Genomic DNA, 24,015 nt, shown 5'->3' on the forward strand with positions numbered 1-24,015 from the left:
AAAATATGGAGTAGACTCTAACCTATGTCTAAAGGGGTATTCAAGGACTTTGACCTGAAAACTTACAGATGCTGTTATGTCACTTGTGGTACTATATAAATATGTATATGTATGTGTACATATACACATACAAACATAACATATACACATAAAATAAATAAGCTCATAGTTTCTATTATTTATTTATTTTGAACTAGGGAAATTTTTTCAGGTAATTTCCTCAGATGAAAACTTGGAAATTCTTATAGAGGCTTGTTTTTAAATTACATTCAATACACAAGTGACATGAAAGTTTATCAAATTTCTCTGAAAAGTTAAGAACAATTTTGAGAAGATATTCCAACTGACAAAATTACAAGTAAAACTAAGCAGACAAATAAATAGCATAATCACAAGATATGTGAAACTTTAATTTCCATTACTTGAGGAGAAAATTTTCTTCAAAACTAAAAGTATTCTAAGATTAAACAAACACTGAAGAAAATCTGGATACATCTCTGATAAAATTAAATTCTGAAAAGGAAAAGAAGGCATGGCCAAAGAGCCATCATGGAACATTTCCCATAAAACTATTGGTTGATTTTGTTATGTAAGAGAATGCATTCTCTCTGACAAAAGGCTAAAAATTCAGAAAGGCAGAAAAATGATGACAAGTTTAGTTTTCAGGGCCCCAAGATAATCTGTTTGCCTTGGTAGACAGCCAGACTTCTTTTCAATAAGATTTAAAATACCTGAGGGCAAAGGATACTAAGGGTTACCTTTTTTGGAACTCCTAAAATTGTCTAATTTTATGCTGGGTACAGAGCAGACATACAATAAATTTTTGTCAACCAACACAAGTCAAAAGTAGTGAATTTTAATCAATATTGTTAGTTCTTCTCTTAGTTTGTAACATAAAACTAAATTTGGAAATTACCTAGAGAACTAATAAGAATTCATTATAGAGGAGAGAAGAGAATCATCCAGGTTCCTAGTCAAATAAAATATGAGACATTTTAAAAAAATTCTAGAATGGCAAATGAGGGAATTAATGAGTAACACTTATTCAACAGGTCAAAGCATAATACAATATACAAAGTGTTCTAAAAATTATTTCTTCAAATTGATTTTACTGTTTTTAGGTGGATAAAATGAAATTTATAAATGGCTTGAATGCCATACAGCTATTCTGCTGTTTCTATTACAGTAATTTTGTTACTGCACCAGCAGGCTTTTTACATGCTTTCATGCCACTGAATACAAGATTGAGAAATAATTTGAAAAAGGCAATCATTGGAAGCTGCATGATTTTTCTAATAATCTGGTTCTCTCTGCCCCATTTTAGAAAGGATGGCAGCTAACTACTACTTGATGACCACCAATACATTAGAAGAGAGTGAGATATGTGTGAATGTGATTAATTTCCTTCAAATAAAGCCAATTTACAAACCCATCCTTACATAAAATGTCTGTATCATTGGATTTAGGTTCTTTATCCAGAAAAGGGTATAGTCTCTCTAACCTGTGATATCTGTATATTGACCTTTTGTGATTCTTGTAATCTCTCAAGATGGAGGGAACAATGTTTCTGTTTAAAAATAAAATAAAAGGTTAAGGCTAGATGCTACTGTTTATATTTCACTAATTTTTAAAGGAAGTGAAATATATCACAATATGTTTTTCCAAGAATTGGAAATTTATTTTATGACAATGAAGACGTAATTCTAACCTCTACTCTTTTGATGATGATGTTGGCATTATTATTTTTAAAAAAGGATCTATGGGAAAATTAGCTTTTAAGTCTTATTGGTGGGTTTCTCCCACATCACATTTCCTCTCACAAAAAATAAGCTGAAATTAAAAGAAAATTTAATCACCTTCAATCAATGCTTTGCAAGTAGAGTTCTATTATGAATTCCTTTGGGAAATCATCCAACTTAATGCCATATCTCCAACAGATGAGTGACCACAAGGACACTGCCTTCTATCAGGAGCAGGCTTATGGAAGTAGGGCTAAACCAGACTTGAAGGTTTCTGCTTCCTGAAAGATCTAACTTCTGAGACCCTGAAAGAAAGCTTACTTTCTCAGCTCAAGTGTAGAAATTTATGGATATGGTTCCATCACAAATATCATCCAAATCTCAGAGACTCTACACATGCTCAGAGCAGCTTTTGATATCACTGATAATTCTGTACTTGAACTTGGCTGATGAGAAAGTACATCCATAGAAGGTAGTATTAGAAACTCTAGTTTTGCTATAACCTATTCATATTTCCCTTAAATCGCTTATGACTTAACATAGTTACTACTCACACAATCTTCTCCATCAAGCAATTTCCAAACACTTCATTTTGAAGAAGCGTTCACTTTGACATGCTTTTTCTAAACCTAAATGGACACCAAGTCCTACCAAAAGTTAATTAGTCAAACATTATCCATTTTACATTTAAACCTTCAAAATCTGATGTTTGTCAGTTTAATTAGCAGGTAGCCATTTTCCAACTGCCACTTCACACAAAATAGAGTTCTAAATAATTCCACTATTAGAAGGGTTTAAAAACAGTGCGACATTCTCATCAACAGTGGTGTAATGTTAACATTGGTTTTTCATTACAATTATTTATAGGAAAAAAAGTTATACCTGTGTGTCAAGTGTTATAATATAACCAACCAAACATGCAAAAGGAAACATAGTAATAATCCTTACCACCTATGTAAAACATTAAGGACAATTGTTTTAGGTGAAGACAAGCCTGGTCGACTTGAACTGAATATGAAAAAAGAAATATGTACAAAAAAAACTTAATAAAGTCTTATTTTTTTTAAGTGTTACCACAGCAATGACAATTTATGAAGAAAGTATTTACATCACCTTGGCAAAAATCAAATCCTTAGTTTTTAATCTCCAAATGAATATACAAAAAATGAAAATACAATGTTCCCAAAACACCATGTGAGAACTAATCGCACTGCCCATCAACTAAATAGTTTTGTACTCTATTTTAAATTGTAATTGTAATAGAAAGACCACTGGACTTTAAGAGTTAGCACTACCAATGAGTCTTTTGTTTCTTTATAAGATGAGAACACTGGGCTGGATGATCTCAGTAAAGTCCCTTTCAGCTGTAAATCCTATGAAATTACCACAGAACCCTTCACAAAATTATTTGTCTCATTTCATTAGACTAATACTGTGGAGTTAAGAGATCCCGATTGTGTTCCTAGCAATTAGCTTAAACTCAGAGGCCTTTCCAGGAAATTATAAATGCAAGACAAGAACACATCATTTCTAAGTGGTGTGTGAAGAAGCAAACTACACTAAAAATTTAGATGCCGTTTAAGCATAAGAGCTCAAATTCAAATAGTAATTTGAAAGATCAATAAAATATCCAATACCCAGAAGAGTTATTAACAGGAAGAAATAAAACATGTAATTTCTTCAGAAGCAACATACCTATTAGAGAAACACTAATGGATACGTAAGGAAAATAGCACCAGTAAAAAGCAAAAGTTGGTTAAAATTATTTCTGTGTTTTAAAAGTATAAACCATGCTAGTCAAGAATTTTTCTGTAAGGATATTTTAATTATGACTTGTTTTTGTGAAGCTTTTTTATGGATTCCAAAGTATTTTACTTAACTAATTAGTCCTGAGTACTTTGTAAAATATACTCATATTAATTTTACATATGATGATAAGAGAATGCAAGAAAAGGCTAAGGAATTTGTCTATAGATTCACTGAAAATCTCAGGGGAAAAAAAATCATATAAAGACTTAATTAAAAGTCCCTGAAGTCTTACAACATTCCTAGACAGACTATATAACCTGTTTCCAGTATATATGGAGAGACTACATTTTAATTTTCTAGTTGATCTTTCTGGAAATGGCACGAGGATATTCCAAATTATATTCCATATCAACATCTGATATATTTATATATCTGGAAACCACTGCATAAATGTCTCCTTATGCTAAAAGATCTGTTCCCTGGAAAGTTTTTTTAGGATTTCCTTACTCTTAGACATTTTAGAAAATGGCACCGGTTTTAGCCCTATCACTGAAACACATGGTACTTGATCTTCCAGACAGCAGTTTAAATACATGACATACAGAAAGATGACATATTTATTTTAAAAATTTATGATTCTAAAAATAATAATGCTAAATTTCTAAAAAGAAGATTTGAACACTTTTGATAATTCATCCATCTCATTGCAAGAAGAAAAGATTAGAGGCAAGAATTATACAAAACAACTAGAAAAACCTGCAAGGCAATATTCAGGTATTTCAATGTTTCCACTTCAGATATATCAATTTCAGAAGGAAGTTTGCTGGGACATTTATTTCACAATGTTGATTCTGTCAAACAAAGAACCTATGCCCTAGTCTGCATATATTCTTTGTCCACTAACTTATAATAAATATGCAGTGCCTAAGTAAAGATAGTATGGGACAGGAAGAATACTAAGAGTTAGATAACCTGGAAGTTTCATGAACAGGCTTAAAATTTTGCCTCTGCTTTGTGATCATGTGACTATGACTAGGTCACTTTAACACTCTAGGCCTCAGTTTTTTAAATTTGTAAAATGAAGGAGTTAAAGACTAAATAACTTTTAAGCTCCATGCTCCCTCCTAGCTCTTAAAATTTTAGTTTCTATAATCATTTTGACTTAGAACAAAGCCAATGCCATAATGCAATACTAGTATATTATGAACCTATTTCAAAATAACCCTAATGTTCTTACTCTAATACTTATGACTCAATTGGTGTGCAGGGGGAGGGGAGTATAAACTAACTCTACAGATTATTTCATGTTTTTTTCTATTAACCCAGCACAAGGCACAACAAATACCAGGTTTAATAAATGGACAATTGACTGATCACTTCAAGTCTACATCTCAAGTTCTGTCTTTTCTCCTAAATCTCAGGTATTAATTTTCAATTGTCTACTGGATGTCACGACTTGGATGTTCTCCTGACACCTCAAACTAAACATATAAAGAACTAAACTCTCCTCTTTCTATCCCTATGTCCCCAAATCTGTCCACTCCTAATTTAACAATTTCTGTTAATTTAACATATTCTCTGTCATTCAGACTCAAAATGACTTTTATCCCACATCTTTCCCCATAACCCATTATTTGACAAATCTTCCTTATAACTTTTACCATCCTCATTACCTCTATTTTTAATTACTTCTGTATTAGCCTCCAGATCTATCTCCCTAATATCAATCTCTACCTTTCCAACCTTTCATATCATTAATAAAGTAATATTAATGTGCAGGTCTAAATATATCATCACTCCATTAATACTTTCAATGGCTTCCTATTACCTATGAAGTTAATATAACTTCTCCTATATTTAAATTTTATTTCTTGCTATCATTTCCTTTCACATATTGTAGGTATTCATTACTCTTAGTATTTGGCTACTCCCACCCTCTATACTTTTATACATGTCTGTCCTCTATTCTAGAAATGAACTCCTCTCACATAATTCACTACTGGAATCCCTTTCTTCCTCCAGGAAAATATATGCGTGTGCATACACATATCTTATATTTCTATAGCACTTTAAGATAAAGTATTATCCTCACAACAACCCTGTGAAATAGTGAAAGCACTGACACATAGGGAAACTGAGGTCTAGAAAGGTATAATGATTTGCCTATAGTCACATAGTGAATATTGGAATAAAAATTCAAATACAAAGGTTTGTATTCTTTCTGCTTTTTTTATTATCACATTACCTCTAACATTCCCTGCCTCAAGAAGCTTACAATCTTATAGGAGAGATAAGTATACAAATCACTATAACAATGTAATAGAGGTCCGCAAAAAGTGACCCTTTTAAGTAGGAAGGGAACATTTCTAGCTGATACTGGGAAGAGAATTGGGGAAGGTTTTATAGAGAAAACACCTCATACAGGTCTTAAGCCCCTACATAAACAAACTATGGTTATCTTGGTAGCCCTGGAACCTTGTACTATGTAGAAACTTTAAAAATAGGTATATTGCATGTTGAACTGAAAATATGCCACTTGTTAGCACAATAGGGTGACAGAAATCAAATTATTAACTAAGATAAAACTCAAGAATTAGCAACACAAATATATTAACCACACTAATGACTCCATTCCCTTGAATAACAGAGAATTATTTATGTAATTTAAAAACTAAGTAGATATACTTAAAGCAAGAAGAAAAACAAAGAAATTCTACAAAAAAATACTTACTGTTTGGAGGAAAACATTATAAACTGACAATGGCATATATGGATGTTTACAAACAAATCTTAACTTAGCAAAGAAAAAGTGTACAAATTATAAAGTAAAAAAAAAAAAAAACATAGGATTTGGAAACAGACCTCCTGGGTTTAAATTCTTGACATAACCTGTGTGGCCTTGGGCAAGATATTCATCTTTATAAAATCAGGGATTTAGACTAGATGATGAAGGAAAAAATGGAAATATTTGTGACACATTAAGAAGGCAGACTTTGAAATTATGAGGAAAGATAACAAATAAATATCAGGGGAAAAAATTTCCTAGAAACTCTAACCAAAAATAATTTACACTACTTTGACCCTGATGAGCCAAAACATTATGGAAAAATGAGGAAAGACATAACTGGGAAGAACATCTTTCCACAACTGGGAAGGACACCTATCACAGATCAGCAGAGGCATGGTCATCATTATGGGATTCTACAGTCACTTCTGAAATCATCATTAACCAAAAAGTCAGATACTCTACAAGGATTAGTATAAGATTTTATGGTAGCAATGAGAGGTATTGAAGAACCAGAAACTGCATGTGAAAGAGCCACACATAGCCCAAGAATCATGGTTTAAATATCCCTTGGGTTAACTATGGAATAGAGACTGGGACCAAAGAATATAAACAGCTTATTATCAGTCAAGGCAGTAGATAGCATAGTGGACAGAATGCCAGGCCTGGAGTTGGAAGGACCTGGGTTCAAATCTGACCACAGACATGTTCTAGGTTTGTGATCTGAGCAAGTCATTTAACCCCAACTGCCTAGACTTTGTTTTTCTTCTGTCTTAGAAATGATACTAACACAGAAGATAGGAGTTGTTGGTTTTTTTTTTATTTAATATGTCAAGGAGAATGAGAAATACCTTATAAAATGACAAAAGGGAAGTAAAAATATATAGGAAAAGAGCATGTTTAAATGTAAACTTGCTTGATTTCACATTCCAAATATTCATCTTAATCACAATCAATTCCTAAAAGTCTATAGTTCTTCAATATGTAGTTGAAATAGAATACTTACTTAGGAAACCAATTTAATCCCAGATGTTCTGTTTTGGAATATAATATTCGTTCCACCATATCATAAAGTGGTCTCCAAGGTAACTCCAAGTCATCTCTCGAAAGAAGTTCCTTTTTCCTAAATTAGAAATAAATCATAACTGTACTTTGAAATTGAGTGATATGGGAGTTTAATGAATATTATTTAAAAAACATAAACAAAAAAAGAAAATCATAAGATTCCCTAAAAATATTTCACTTTGGAAGAGTTTTTTTTAAACCCTTGCCTTCCTTCTTAGAATCAATACTGTGTATTGGTTTTAAGGCAGAAGAACAGTAAAGGCTAGGCAATGGGGGTTAAGTGACTTGCTCAGGGTCACACAGCTAGGAAGTGTCTGAGGCTAGATTTTAACCAAGGACCTCCCATCTCTAGGCCTGGCTCTCAATCCACTGAGTCACCTAGCTGTCCCCTGGAAAACAGTTTTCTTTTCATCATTTAAAGGAAGGCATTAGGCAGAATATTGTGTTAGAACAATAAAGGTCTATGTCATAACTGTTTAACATGGTTTAAATCAGAGATGTCAAAACATGACCTGTGGCCTGCAATACTCCCAAGTGTAGTCCAAACTAAATGGAAATGTCATTGGGAAATATTTTTAAAAACAGAAATACATCAAAATGTAGCTATTACTAATATGTGATTTTCTAAGCACTAAGTAACCAGCAAGGATCTTTATGTCTGATTTTGTAGTCCACTTGAGTTTACCTCCATTGCTTGACAAACCTAGAACAGACAGCATCAAATGCAAATGGTAAATTAACACATTAATGAGTCTTTATTGAGAGGCCATATTGTTGAAATGGGAAGGATCAGAGCCATGAATTACACTGATATATGGTTCTTTCATTTTAGTATCTATAACTTTGGGCAAGTCATTGAACTTCTCAGTTTCCTTATCTATAAAAGGAAGGGAGTCATCTTTCACACCAAATAGTTTTATTTTGAGGTTTTGTTATGTATGTCTTTGCTCTTACAATAATGACTAATATAGATGTGTGCTTTGCATGACAATAAAAATAAAATAAAATAAACTATCTTCTGTCTCAGAATTGATCAATTCTGAGACAGAAGAGAAGCAAGGGTAAGGTAAATGGAATTAAGTGACTTGCCCAGGGTCATATAGCTGAAATTTGAGGCTAGATATCATACTAGATGAGTTTTAAGGTCTTTTCTAACTCCAAATTCAAGCACTTACTTTATGTCTAAAAATGCTTTGAAAGAGAAAAAAATAAAGTGATTTAGAACATAGCTGATGGAGGAATAGAATAAGCATAAAATAATTGCATTAAAATTTTTGTGCTATACAGAATTGCCTGCCAGCACCAGGATGGGAGAGAGAAGGAAGGGAGGGAGAGAAGTTCAATCAGATAACTTAGAAAAACTTGAGAGGAAATTTGTTAGTACAATGGAACAGCAATATGGTGATCTAGTTAAGAGTTAAGATACAAACCACCAGTCACTGACCAATAACATTAAGTTTCTATTTTTTCAAGAGACCTTATTTAAAATAACTCCATCAAGCAACTTAGTACTATTAGGTAAGTGATAAGAATCTGCCAACTATAGACCAATAAATAATCTAAAGCAATCTAAAATCAATAAATAATCAGCAACCTTTTTGGCCGTGAGCCATAACCGCCTGCGGAAGGAGGAGGATGGAGGCACTGGAATATGGGGCGGGGGCTGAAGGGCCCCCTGGGGCACATCCTGGGGCTCTGCCCAGACTGGCCAGTTGGGAGGTGGAGCCAGATATGGCTGAAGAGCCATACGTTGCCGACCCCTGATCTAAAGTATTATCAAATATAGAAGATTTTAGAAAGCCTATGATTTTAGTTTTTAAAGCCTCTCTTGAAGAATCCTCAACTTATCAGTTCTGCATAGCAGTTATAAGAGCTACAGAAAATTCAGAAGGAAGAAGTGTTCTAATGACATGGACTCTATATGTTTACATTTCTTTTACAGCAAATTAACAACTACTTTTGTTCAAATTGCATGTTGATATCCATGCCAGGAGGTTGAGACTAATTTAACACACCTCAACTCTCCATCTTGTCAGAGACAAAGAAATATTCTTTAGCAGAAATAATGACATTTATATAGCACTTTAAGGTCAACAAATAACTTTATATAATCTCATTAAAAACTAACAACAACCCTATGGAAGTAGGTTATAGTTCTTATTCTCTTTTTTCACTAAAGTGAAGAAACTGAGGCTCACACAGGCTAACTGACTTGCCCAGGCTCTACTTCTACTAAGTGTTTGAGGTAGCAAATGAATTTACCTCTTGACTCTAAATCAAGTACTCTTCTGACAATGCCACATTGAAATATTGGGAAAATGCTATGAGAGAAAAAGTCAAAAAGAAACTCTCAGGAGTCAAAAGAGAATTCTAAACTATTTTAGGAGATGGGAAAAGACAGAAATGAAACTATTCAAAATATCTAAGAAATCAGTTTTTCCCATAAACAGTGAATTCTCCAAAGAGGAAACAATTTCCTATATTCAAAAACAATAACGCACTAAAAGTACTACCAAGAAAAGTAAGTTCTAATGGCTGATTTCTGTCCCAACATGAACAATGGTAGGTATGCTAATTTCGTAGGGCATCGAGACAAAATTTGTGAAACCTGACAACCATTATACCCATTTCTAGTAATTTATGTAGAAATAAATTATCCTTTCAGAAGCAACCTAGAAGGCACTTTTAAAAGAGATTATGAAGTCCTGAAATTGAATACTTTTAGGAATACTGATGCTGTTTTCCTCACTACTATGAACTGAAGTTAGGGACTTCATAAGAGAAAGGAGGACAAAAGAAAAGAACAGCTATCTAGTAATGTGGTGTCAAATTAGATTTGGAATTCTGGACCAGGGGTTAAAACAGAAGAATGTCTTTGCCAAGGACGATGGGTTGTGCATCTCACAAAAGTCTGGAAGAATATAAATGGCTCAGAAACTTGTACTGAGTCAAATGCCAGGGATTGCTACAGGTATACCAAAGAAGGAAGAATAGGAATGGAGGGGTGCCCAGGATTAATATTCACAGTTTTAGATAGTTACATAGAATGTTCATAGAATTGGATACAAAGTGAAAAATGAGATAGTGAATGAGGATATTAGATATAAAACAAAAGAATTTACGTTCAAATCCTAACTCCATTATCTCTGCATATGTCACTCCTTGGGCAAACTTTTGGTGAGTCAATATCCTTCACTGGGAAAACATAGGTGCTAGAAGAGAGTCCAAAAAGTCCCTTCTAGTTCTAAAGCACATGGATAGCAGACTTGGAAAAAGAAATTCATGGTTCGTCTATGGCAAAGGAAGAGTAAATCTTACCCAAAGGGAATAGATTACCTAAAAGGCACAGTAAAGTTGTGAAATATCATTTTACATTTTTAAAAAATACACCTATATGGAAATCCCCATAAGATCAATGAAAAAAGAAATAGGATAGATATTATGTTGGGATATAGTATAGAACTTCGAACCAGAAGGATAAAATGAGTAATGAGTTCCAAAAGTAGGTCACATGGCTGACAAAGTAGTGGACTATAGAAATGAAGGGGAATATGCTGGTGATGGAATACTATTGTGCTAAAAGGAATAATAAACTGGAGGAGTTCCAGGTGAACTGGAAAGACCTCCAGGAACTGATGCAGAGCGAAAGGAGCAGAGCCAAAAGAACATTGTACACAGAGACTGATATACTATGGTAAAATTGAATGTAATGGACCTCTGTACCAGCAGCAATACAGTGACCCAGGACAATTTTGAGGGATTTATGATAAAGAACGCTACCCACATTCAGAGGAAGGACTGCAGGAGAGGAAACATATAAGAAAAATAACTGCTTGAACGCATGGGTCGAGGTGGACATGATTGAGGATGTGGACTCGAAACTACCACACCAATGCAACTACCAACAATTTGGAAATAGGTCTTTGTCAAGGACACATGACAAAACCAGTAGAAATGTGCATTGGCCATGGGTGGGGGGAGTGCGGGGGGTGAAGGTGAAAGTAGGAGCATGAATCATGTAACCATGTTAAAAATGAATATTAATAAATGTTTAAATTTAAAAAAAAAAAAAGAAATGAAGGGGAACATAGGAACTTCGAGTACTATCTGGATAGTTCATAGAACTTCATCAAGGCTAAAAAGCATAATAGTTGAGAAAGTCTTGCCTTGTAGATAATTTCATCCTTCAGAAGATGGAGCAGAGAAAATGAGAAGTTGCACAAGGTCAACTACAAACAAATTATTTCCTAAAAAGCAGAAAACCTCAGGTCTGTGAACATTTTTTTTTGGTTTAATATTTTGGTGGCTGTTACAATTTAATTAGTTGGGGGATTTTTCATAATCTTGTGGATTTTATTTTATAAGTTTAAAAACATTATTCTGAGGAAAGGATGCATAGGCTTCACCAGACTGGCAAAAGGGTCCACAATGCAAAAAAGTTAAGAATTCCTACATTAAGTCAAAGGTCAACTCTTGAGTGCTAGCAAAATTTTTAATGGTTTTTGAACATTTGTAAAAGAGTGATAATTATATGTGCTAAAGAATAAGCTAAGTTTATCTTATTTCCCTTGAGAAAGTTTTCCCCAAATCCACGTGGATGGGGAAGAAAAGAGAGGAGTGTGGAGAGAGATGGACTAGATGATAATAAGTTCGGATATTTTTGGAACTGGATGAATGAAGGGATCAACAGACTAGAGATTAAAGGATTAATGTTAGCTGTCCCTGGTCTATCATAAAAGTCCAGACTAAGTCAAGTATAGTATGCTTGACTCTAGTGTCCCAGTCAGAGTACATTTTTAGACAGTATGAGGGGCTGGAAAGAATCCTAGATTTAGAGTCAGAGAAACTTAGTCTGAATCCTGGCTTTCCTAATCATTGGCTCAAGGCCCTGGGAAAAAAGTAAATCACTGGCCCTCAGTTTCCTCAAATGCAAAATGAGAGTTTAACGAGATGATCTTTAAGGTTCTTTCTAGCTCTAAATTCTTAGAAACTTTAGAAACATTTTGCTTAGTTTTAAGCACCACATTTTAGGAAGGACGCTGAGAAACAAAGTAGGTAGAAACAAAAATCTACCAAAAGAGTCACAGAGATATATCCAAAGATGCAACATCATAAGAGGATTATTTGGGAATGTTTAGTTTAAATAAGATTTAACAGAAACATCAAATATGTATAAGGATTGTTATGTAAGTGAAGGAGCATGATTACTTTGATTAGCCCACAGACATAATTTTCATCTATAGGTAAAAACTGTCGAAGAGTTCAATATTATATAAAGAAAAATTTAACAGTCAGAGCTGCCCAGAGATAGGATAGGGTAGCCTGTCAGGGCAGAGTTGCCCATCACTGGAAGTCATCAAGTGAAAAATGAAAAATATCCTCCTGTATGTTGGAGAAAAAGTTCTATTAGATGGTCTTTGAGGTTCCATTGAATTTTATGAAGCTACATCTAAGAGTTAAAAGAATTCAGAAGGCAGTGACCAATTTTCATTGGAGCCATCAGAGAGATTATCATGAAAAAGGTGGATTTTTAAGATAAAAGGTTCTAGTTAACTAATAAAGCTTTAAGTATGATAACACAAGAAAGTTTTCAAATAGAAATCCTTTATTTAGTCTTCTCATCAGGGAATATGTGTGTAATCTCCAAAAACCTGTCTGGGAAAAAAATCCCAGAGACATTCCAACTTACTTTAAAAGATTTATCAAGAGACGGGCAAATCCCTGCATCATGCTGATCTCCAGTTTTGGAATTGATACCAGCTCATATAATAACTTGATAAAAAGTACATGATCTTCTTTGCTAAATTTTCTTCCATAAAGCCGAATATATCTGAAGGAAGGAAAACATGTTATATAAACATATAAATATATGACTTTTTAAAAAAGCATGCATTTTACCATTCATTTCTGTAACATTTGCATTTCTGTGTAGTTTTTCCAAATATTTCCCCGATTCCATTTCCCCTCATATAGATATAATGTACAAACAATTCTCATTTTTTACTTTTTGCAGTGCATTATAATTTTAAGTAATAAAAGCATTATAATGAGACATAATCATTCTGGAGAGACATTTAATGATTAATACAAATTTTAAAATTCTACTTCTGTATGTTAATTTGTATTTCATACCAAGGTACCGTGAAAATATAAATTCAGAATTCTTTTCATAGGCAAAATTTCATTCAAGTAAATAATCTAATTGTAGATCTCTCTGGAAGGATTTAGGAAAAAAAGTCTAAAAACAAAGAATCACTTCTCATAAAACAATTCATAAAGAGAAATACAGAAGGCTCAATTTAAATCTCCCATGATAGGACCCCTGAAGTGTGACTATGAGTTTATCAGAGCACCATTGCTATGAAATGTGTTATAGATCTGATATTGATTTCCAAATGTTAAATGTTATTTAAAGTGAAATTATTTTGCTTTTTTTGGTAGCTGGGCTCCAATTTATATTTCCTTTAAAAAAAGAAAAAAGTCAACATAGTACATTAAAAACTTTACCTTATTCACCCCCCCCAAATTTGTTTGAATTCAAATATCATGAAATATAAACTAGTAAGTAAAAGTAATCTTTTAAAGTTTTCTTCAAAGTAAATTACTGCTCAATATTTAAGGTTTGCAAAGCATCAACTCCTTCTAGCCTTAAAATAACTCTGAGAAGCGGATGCTGCTGTTAACCAATTTTGAAGAAAACTGAGGCAAAGTGAGATTAAGGATCCAAAAAGAATGATGCCTCTAACTTTTATTTAGGACTTAGAGGCTGCTATACATTTAAAACAAACTTTTTGAGATTGTTCAAATATCCTCATTTTATAGAAAGGAAGACAATAGAAAAGAGCATGTAAAATAATTTCTATGTTCAAGCACTTTCAACATTCCCATAGCAGCTACATTCTTCTACTAAAGACTCTCAGATACTTAAAAGTCAAAACACTCTTACTTTGGAAGAACAAAAGATTTAGACTCTTAAGGGAAATAATAGTCTTTAACCCAGAAATGCCATTGCTGACCAAATGACCAAACTCTTTCAAGGAGGTTAACATTTCCTTTCTTCTTCTAAAAAACCCTTACCTTCTTAGAGTCAGTTCCAAGGCAGAAGAATGGTAAGGGCTAGGTAATGGGTTAAAGTCAGTGATGGGCCAGATGAGGCCCCCTGAAATGTTCTATCCAGTTGAACATATTATTCCTAATCTGACGAATACAATGGAACTCTGAAAGAGTTGCCTTAGAAACAGACTGACAGATGAGCATTTCCTTTCCTTTGGCCCCCTCTTTAAAAAGTCGGCCTGCCCATCCCTGGGTTAAGTGATTTGTCCAGTCACCCTGTTAGGAAGTATCTGAGGTCACATTTGAACCCAGGACCTCCTGTCTCCAGGCCTAGAACTCTATCCACTATGCTTATCTAGCTTCTTTTCCTTTCTTCTTTCAGCAGTGGGGGCACAAGGAACGTTGTATATGCTGCCTGATTTTTTCAATCTGTTGATGAGTTTTGTTGAATTGGTTTTTTCTTTTTTTTAATTTTTTGTTTAAACAGATTGTTCTTTGGGGAGGGAAGAAGAGGGGCATATTGAGAAATGTAAGTGATGCAAAAACAAGAAATCAATAGAAATTAGTTTTTAAAAATACAAAATTTAACACTATAGCATTCTATTTTTTTTTTTAAACCCTTACCTTCCGTCTTGGAGTCATTACTGTGTATTGGCTCCAAAGCAGAAGAGTGGTAAGAGGTAGGCAATGGGGGTTAAGTGACTTGCCCACGGTCACACAGCTAGGAAGTGGCTGAGACCAGATTTGAACCTAGGACATCCCGTCTCTAGGTCTGGCTCTCAATCCACTGAGCTACCCAGCTGCCCCTTATAGCATTCTATTAATCATCTAGTAATACTGATTGTTCAATCAATAGCAGTATGAGTAGGCTACTACTCTTCTTTCACTACAATATTATAGCATTATGTGATCCTCCAAGAAGATCCCCCTAAGGTTAAAGTCACTGCCTATAGGTGTCCTTTTCACTGACAGTACCAAAGCCTTAACTTCTCTTCCAGGACCTTGCTCCATCAATTATTTTCAACCTTTTCTATTGGCTTCTTCTTCTTTCCTACCTATCAAAGATTTAAGGTGTTCTATGTCCTAAAAATAAGAAAACTTGCTCTAACCACTTCTCAAATAAGAATTACTCTCCTCTCCCCTCTTCTTCACTGCTGCTGCTAAGTTTTGGACTTTTTTCACTGGTATAGGGAATTCCTAGATTTCTACCAATGCTGACCAATATTTTCTCTATAACAAAATCTTAGAGAGCTGCCAAAGCACTGAGAGATGAAAAGAGTTGTCTGTAAAAACTTTGTGTCAGAGGCATTAGTTGAATCCAGAGCTCCTAGGCTTTCAATGCCAGTTCAATAGCCACTGCTTTATGATGCATCACTAAGCTTCTACAAAAAAACAATTAATACTTTCTGCCTCTTCCACATCCATCCACTAGCTCCTCAACCCCCTACAATCTGGCTTCTATTTTCAATACTTTTGCATCTCTCACGAGTTCCCCAGTGAGTTCCTTATCATCAAATCCAATAGTCTTTCCTTCAATCTTCATCTGTATCAGTTATGGTGAACCTATGGCAAGGGTACCAAAGATGGCACACTGAGTGCTATCTATGGGCATGTAGCTGCCCTCCCCTCACTCAGACTTTGTTACTAGAAAGACAGAGGGATCCAGGCAGAACTGCTCCCCTTCCCCCTTTCCACCATGCCTGATGACATTTTTTCACATCCCCTCCCCCTCTGCCCAGCAGCTCAATGGGAACGCACAGAGGGTAAGATGAGTGGCTCACAGGTGGCAAAGGTGGAGAGAAGTGGAAAGCGAGGGCCATTCCACTCCCCATCTATACTTGCTGAGGACATTCCTCACATCATCTGCCTCTCCATCCAGGAGCCCAATGGGAGTGCTTTCTCCCTCCCCTGTGTGGGTGGGGACAAGGCCGAACATTCCATCTTCAAAAGGTTCACCATCACTGATCTATTCAAATTTTGGTGAAGCAAAGATACTTCCTTTTCTGTCTTGGTTTCCATGACGCTCAATTCTCTTCCAATCTCTGACAACTCATTCTGTCAATTTGTCCAGCTCCTCCTTATCTTCCAACTCACTAAATATTGCTATTCCCTAAGTCTCTGTCCTTGATCCTCTTTTACAGTGGCTGTCTCATTTACTCCCAATTACCACTTCAGCAAATTTAACTGGCAGAGCTACATCTATAAGTTAACCTCCCCAAAACTCTTATTCTGCATTTCTAATAGTCAGAGGTGTATAGAGGCAGAGGTGGCACAGTGGATAAGAGTGTTAGGACCAGAAAAGACCATTCAAATTTTGCCTTGGATATTTACTAGCTATGAGACCTTGGATATGTCACAATTTCTTTTTACTTTAGTTATAATAACTCTAAAATAGAATAATATCATCTACCTTCAAGAGTTATTGTGAAGATCAAATGAGATAATATTTGTAAAGTACTTAGTACAGTGCTTGGCACATAGTAGGCACTTAATATGTTTGTTCCCTTCCTTTTCTTCCTTCCATCTCTACGTCTGTTTCCATGACCCATTAATATCTCCAACTTAACATTTTCCAAATTGAGGTCAAATTTCACATCCTCTGCTGCCAGCTCCTCACAATCATTTGTCCAGACTTGAAACCTTAGAATTCTCTTGGAGTCTTTACACTTCCTCAGGACCCACATAATCAGTTGTAGTCTCTTAATCCCTTTCCCATTCTTTTCCTCTTTCCATTCTGACTGTCTTTTAAAATTCATTACCTCTCCTTTAGTCTGTCATTGAAGTCCAACTAGTTTTCCTGTCCCCAGTCTCCCCCTGTCTCCAACATGCCACCAAATCTTTATAATATATCTCTCTGACCATATTATTCCTATACTCAAAATTGGTGTTTTTACTGTCTTCCTAGTACCTTCTGAATAAAGCATTAATTTCTTAGTAGGGTATTCTAAAACCTCCACAATCTTGCTTCAGCATGCCTTCCACTCCCTTTCATGTTCTCTGAATTCTAGACAATGTGAAATTCTCACCACCTTCCATTATTCTGTCCTTTCCTGTGCCTATATATCATTGTTCAGGCCAACAGTCATATCTGAAATGGCTTTATCTACTGCTTGCTAAATTCCCTTCATTCAGCATCTAACATGGATTTCATCTCCATGCATTTTTTCTAATTCTGCCTTTGTGGGTTAAGGAGAATATATCTAATACCTTTTTAGGATCACAAAAGCTTTAAGTCATTCTACTCACTCATTTTTTTAGAGTTCACTTTTTAAAAACCTTACATTTTTTTCTAAGCAACCTACCGTCATGCCTCTTCCATTTTCTGCTTCTTAAGTTGACTTTTTGAACCCAACATTCAAACATCAAAAAGTCAAAAGTTATTGCTTTCTAGGGCTGGATCTACACTATCATATTTAAAATGTGGTTCCCTGCAATAATAAACAAAATAATGCCCTAAACTCAGCAGCATGGTGCCTTGCATATAAATAAGCACTTAACTAAGCTGATCATTTCCCAATATCTCTTTCACTAAAGCCACCTGATGATGATGATAGGGTACAATATTCCTTAAAAGAACAACATGAAGATAATTGGCCAACATGCAAATTGGTCTAATGACCTTATTCAAATTAGTACAATGTCCCTGAAGTAACTAGTCATCCAGTTACTATGACACTTATACACTATTAGATTTAATACTACATAAGGTATTAATAAAGTTTAAGGAGAGTAATCATGTAAAAAAATGGGCAAAAGAAATCAGCAGTCAGAGATGAGATCATAAAAGAAAATTTTAAAGCACACATTTTAGCATTAAAGTATGTACTGTAAAACCTACATTTTAAAAACTGGGTATTAAAGGACTCTCCTTTCCTACTTAGCCACAAAACTACACGAGATGATTTTAATTTTAAAAGAGAAACCTATTACTTCTCACTTATTAGGAAAAAGGATTCAAATTCTGGAAACATCATTGACAAGATTCCTGGAAGAACTGGACCATAATAGTACTTTGTTGCTGAAGTTCAGAATTTGGCACCTCAGTTTTTACTTTTTTCCCTATAATTCAATGACTCCTGACTTTTCTACAAAGCCTAATAAAATATTCTCATACTATTAATAAAAACCATCCTAAAGATAATCAGGAGGAATTTTGGAGAAAATATTTCAAAGTCATTGAGGACAAGTTATTTTCATCCTACCACAATAAAAACAAATAGTGACATAATACAAAGCACTTTTTATCTACCTCCCTCTCACAACCTTTTCGAATTAAGCAAATGCTTTAATTTTTAGTCTCATTAAGTTAGCATTCAAATGCATGCCAGGAACAGTAATTATTTAATAAAATGTAGGATGCAGTGAAATTTTTGCTTCCACAAAGTATTGAAGATGTTAGCCTAAGTCATAATATTGACTATGAAATTTTAAAAATAAAATACTAATAAACTAATCAAACTAAACCACATTATTGAAATAAGTTAAATGTAGTAAAATCAGATGTAATAAGAATAAAAAATTTTCCTACTCTCAAGGACCAAATTGAGAGTTGAGCTCTGTTGCAAAGTATGACAACTGAAATTATCTAGAGACTGCATTTTTATTTAAAATATCAATTTATTAATTTGCTGCTCAAGAAAATCTTACTATGCATATACAATGCAGAACAAACTCCAAAGAACTCAAAGCTGGTTTCAAAGCCCCCACTGCCAGCATAGAGAAGGGCCAAACTAGAACAGCTGGATACACACTTCTAGGAAAGAGTCAAATTTCCTGTCCCACAAACCAGTATGTACCCCTTCTGAAATCATCATCTAGTCCCTCTCCCAGACAGCCTGTGAGATTTTCTCCCAGAGGGTCTTCTGGATACCAACTCACTATCTTCCTCCCCCCCCCCACATAAGGTTGTACAACACATACTTCCCCCCAACATGACAGCTGCCTAGTTGATTTCATCACCTTTATAAAGCCCTAGTTTACAAATAAGGGAACAGATCTCCTCTCAGTTTTTACATCTAGACCAATGATGGGCAAACTGCAGCCCCCTGAAATGTTCTATCTGGCCAAGCAACATCTGACGAATACAACACAATGAAACAAAAAAGAGTTGCCTTAGAAACAGACTGACAGATGAACATTTCCTTTCCTTTGGCCCCTCTTTAAAAACTTTGCCCATCACTGATCTAGACAGAAGGGAGAACACATCCCAGTTTCACAGCCTAGGGAAGAGATGATTCTGTAATTTTTAAAATCAAATTGCTCTTGGGATCCAAAAGGAAAACCATTTGTCAAAAAAAAAAATCCCAATTAAATATTAAGTTTCCATAAAACTTTACTATTAATCAAGTTTAAAAAAATACAGCAGTATTATAGAATAAGCTGGAATGGAATGGACCTTTTAAAGTCATCTATTTACCCTGATACATTCAGTTAGATGACCAGTCAATAAGCACTGAAGTGCTTGCTATATATGTGCCAGTAACTGTCCTAGTGTTGGGGATGCAAAGAAAGACATTAATTTTCTAGATGAGGAAATTGAGGCCCAGAGAGGCTGACTTGCCAAAGGACATCCAGGTACTAAGTAGTAGAGTCAGGTCTTCTGACTATTCTTTGGGGGCTTGATCCACTTCATGAAAAGTGAAAAAATTAGCCAAATTTTAAAAATTGCCAAATTCTCCCTCTTTACTTCAAAATAGCCAGACACACTGATCTTTTTTTAAGAGGAACAGATATATTCTCATGAGGAGAAACACCATGAGTGACTGGGGAAATGAGTAAGCAAAAAATGAGTTTGATTCCCAGTTCTTCTGTATACTACTAATAACCCCAAGCAAGTCACCTCTCTAGGCTTTAGTTAGTTTCCTGGTCTCTAAAAATGAATGTCTTGATGAAAAATGCTTTCTACTTCCAGAAAGCGAATTGATGGAATTAAAGAATACTTTTTTGTTTTTAACTTTGTGTTTTCTTTTGCAATATGGTCAAAATGGAAATATTTTGCATGACTTCACATGTATAATCAACATCATACTGTTTGCCTTCTCAAAGGGCAGGGGAGGGATGGAAGAATTTTTTTAAATTAATTTTTAAGGGGCAGCTAGTGGATTGAGAGCCAGGCCTAGAAAGAGGAGGTCCTGGACTCAAATCTGGCCTCAGACAAGTCTTAGCTGTGTAATCCTGGGCAAGTCACTTAACCCCCCACTGCCTAGCTCTTACCATTCTTCTGCCTTAGAATCACGAAAGGTAAGAGTTTTTAAAAAATTAATTTAAGAAATACTTAATGAAATAAATAAAAATATGTTTAAAAATAAAGTGCATGGATTCCTTTGTATCTCAAGTGCTTAGTACAGTGCTGGTACTTTCCAATTTACATCTGTAAAATAGACATTGTACTCAATAATTTCCAAAATCCCTACTAGCTCAAAATCTGACATTGTTATTAATGCAGTCTTCAAAATAAAATGTTATTACTCAACATGTATATTAGCAAAAGAGAAAACAACCAATGAGTTGAATGCACCTATAGAAAGTCTAGAAAACTCAAGTATAAAACTAGAAATTTTGAAAATCAGACATGTCTATCCCAGTGATGGCGAACCTTTTAGAGATGGGAGTGCTGGGCCCTGCCACCAGTTCCACCCCGCCAGACCAAGTGCCATGTCTGACCCCCTACCAATTACAGGGCCTGCCCCAACCCCATCCCACCTGCCTTACCCCACACAGAGAAGGGAGGAAGTATTCCCATTGGGCTTCTGGGTGGAGAGGTGAATGAATTGAAAAAATGTTGTCAGGCATGGTGGAGAGAGAGAAGGGAGAAGTTCCACCCAAACTTTTTTAGTAACAAACTCTGGGGGTGGGGAGGGCAGCATGAGTGCCCACAGAGAGGACTCTGCATGCTATAGGTTCACCATCACTGGCCTATCCTGTGTTGGCAAAGATATGGCACATGGGCACCAGCTTGCCAGAGGCGGCTCCTTCCCTCTCCACTGTGTCTGAGGGCATTTTTTCTGTGCCCTGTCCCTCTGCATAGCAGACCAATGGGGGTTCTTCCTCCCTCCGTTCTCTGGGGTAATGTGGGGGGCTCAGAGACAGCTTGAAAGTACAGTTTGGGCACATAATATCTAAAAGGTTTGCCAACCCTGGCTATGCTGATCCATGCTGATTGGACCCACTACAAATTTATTAACTTATTGCAACTCTACTCACTCACAGAACCAAGAGAATCCTTTTACCCTTCCCAAATTGATTCTCTAGTTCATGTTAGATGCATCTGTTGGAAACTTCTTCTCAAGCTTCCAACTGGCACATCTCTCAGCAAAGGCCCATGCCTCCCACTTTCTCAAGAGAAAAAAAATGTGTGTATGTATAGATAAAGGCTATCCATTGCACTTTCTCTACCCTTTTCCTCATTTCAGAACCCATGACATCAATAATCATTCCCCACAGCATTTTCTATGTTATTCTAGTTGTTGACAAAGAAAGGACTCTGTTCCTCATTTTAAGGCCAACCTTACCTTCCATCCTTATCTTCTCTAGAAGACTGGACCTACTACCATTCATATTTCTCTTTCTAATCTTCTGTCTTCTCCTACTCTATGCAGTATAAAACATACCCTAGTCTCCTCCTCACCTATATCCTCATGTTGTTGTTCATTGTTTTTCAATTCTGTCCAACTCTTAGGGCCTCTATTTTGGGTTTTCTTGGCAAGGATACTAGACTAATTTGCCATTTCCTTTTCCAGCTCATTTTACAGATGAGAAACTGAGGTTAACAGGGTGGAGTGACTTGCCCAGGTTCATGCAGTTAGAAAGTGCCCGAGGCCAGATTTCAATTCAGGTCCTCCTATTTCTAGGACCAGCACTCAATCCTCTCTGCTACCTGGCTGCCCCAGGCCTCATTGAGATCTTGGCATTTTCTGCTAACAATGGTTCTATATCTCTTTCCTTTCTCAGCCAAATTCCTTTAAAAAAAAAAAAAACCGCCTGGAGTCAATTCCTTGACTTCCTCTCCTCCCACAGTCTTCAAAATCCCCCTGCAACCTAGCTTCAAGTTCATCACTCTAATTGATCTTATATCTAAATATCACCAATGATCTCCTAACCTTCAAATCTAATGATGACTTCTTTTCATATTCTTATCCTCCTGGCCTCTTCTGCTCTATATGGCACTACTGACTAACTTCTTTTTTCTCTGTACACTCTTTCTTAGTGACCTCATTAATTCTCATTTTTATATCAACAACTCCCATATTAACAAATCCAGCCCTACCTACTCATACTCCCAAGATGACATCCTTCACCACTAAATGCCTATTAGGTATTACAAAACATACTTCCTGCTTGGAGGCATCTCAACCTCAGCACATCCAAAAGAGAATTTATCTTTTCTTTCAACCCATCTCCTCTTCCAAACTTCTAATTACTGTTGAAGTCACCACAATGCTCCTAACCATTGAACTGTACTTCAATCAAGACCTCTGCTTCTCACTCTCACTTACCCCACTAAGTCAGTAGTCAAATCTTATTTCTATGTCCACAAGTGTCATACATACACATTCCTCTCCACTCATATATAATTGCCAAGTGAGTTCAGGTCTTTATCACCGTAAGGTTAAACTGTTTCAAAAGCTTATTTGGTCTCACAGCCTTTTTTCCTACTCCAATCAATTCTGCCCATATATACCAAAGTAATTTTCCAAAAATGCACATCTGATTACATCATTCCTCTTTTCCCAATACTCAACAAACTCTAGTAATATCCTGCTGCCTTATAAGGTATAATAACAAGCTCCTCTGATGATATTTAAAGATTTAAAATCCTGGCTCCCCTACTGCCCTCTTTTCATTCTATGTTCCAGCCACACTGGCTCATTAAGTACACTGTATTCATGATGCTCTATCTCCTAATTCTGTGCCTTTGCACTGGCTGTCCCCCACTCCTAGAGGACACTCCCTCCTAAACTCCATCTTATGGAATCCCAGTGCCCTTTAAAGTTCAGGTTAAAAGCCACTTCTTCATGAAGCCTTTCATGATTTCCCCCATATGTTAGGTCTCTCCCTACCAAAATTAACTTTCATTCTTATTGAATATATTATGTTCATATTCATATATACATTTTGCCTCCCCTATTACAAAGTAAGCCCCTTAAGTGCAAGAACTGTGTTATACTTTTGTCACTGTAACTTTAGTGCTTAGCAGACTGTTTGGGCCATTAAAAAATTTAATGAATTTTTCTGATTGATTAATTCATCTGTCCATCTCTAGTTCAAAATCTCAAATAGTAATAAGTTGACATAAATAATCTGAAAAAGAAAAAAGTCAAACTAAATAAGAGTTTAATATTATGTTCTTATTCAAATGCCCTTCATCCATATCATTACATATACTATGAAAAATTCAGATATAAAATATATTCATCTTATTGCACTTTCAAATTTTTGACAGTCTTTAGAACATAAATTCTTTGAGGAAAACAGAATCTTTCCTAATGCCAAGCAGAGACTACAATAAGACCTGAGTTCTCTTTAATTTCTTACTACTCAAGAGAGTAGCATGAATTAGTTAAGAGAAATAACCATAGCAACAATTAAGAACATCTAGAAAGGTACAGGGATTAGAATCTATCC

General features: G+C 35.3%; 1 protein-coding gene across 1 annotated transcript in view; it reads right to left on the bottom strand.

Annotated features, from left to right (window-relative positions):
- PSME4 (proteasome activator subunit 4) overlaps positions 1 to 24,015 on the bottom strand; it is a 101,017-nt gene that overhangs the window by 66,461 nt on the left and 10,541 nt on the right. Inside the window, exons 2-3 of the mRNA XM_044663332.1 lie at positions 13,028 to 13,168; positions 7,280 to 7,396 (exon numbers count right to left, since the gene is read on the bottom strand). Coding sequence (XP_044519267.1) covers positions 7,280 to 7,396; positions 13,028 to 13,168 — 258 coding nt within the window. The remainder of the gene's footprint in view (positions 1 to 7,279; positions 7,397 to 13,027; positions 13,169 to 24,015) is intronic.

Source organism: Gracilinanus agilis, chromosome 2 (genome assembly GCF_016433145.1).
Source record: "Gracilinanus agilis isolate LMUSP501 chromosome 2, AgileGrace, whole genome shotgun sequence".
Classification (NCBI taxonomy): Eukaryota; Metazoa; Chordata; class Mammalia; order Didelphimorphia; family Didelphidae; genus Gracilinanus; species Gracilinanus agilis.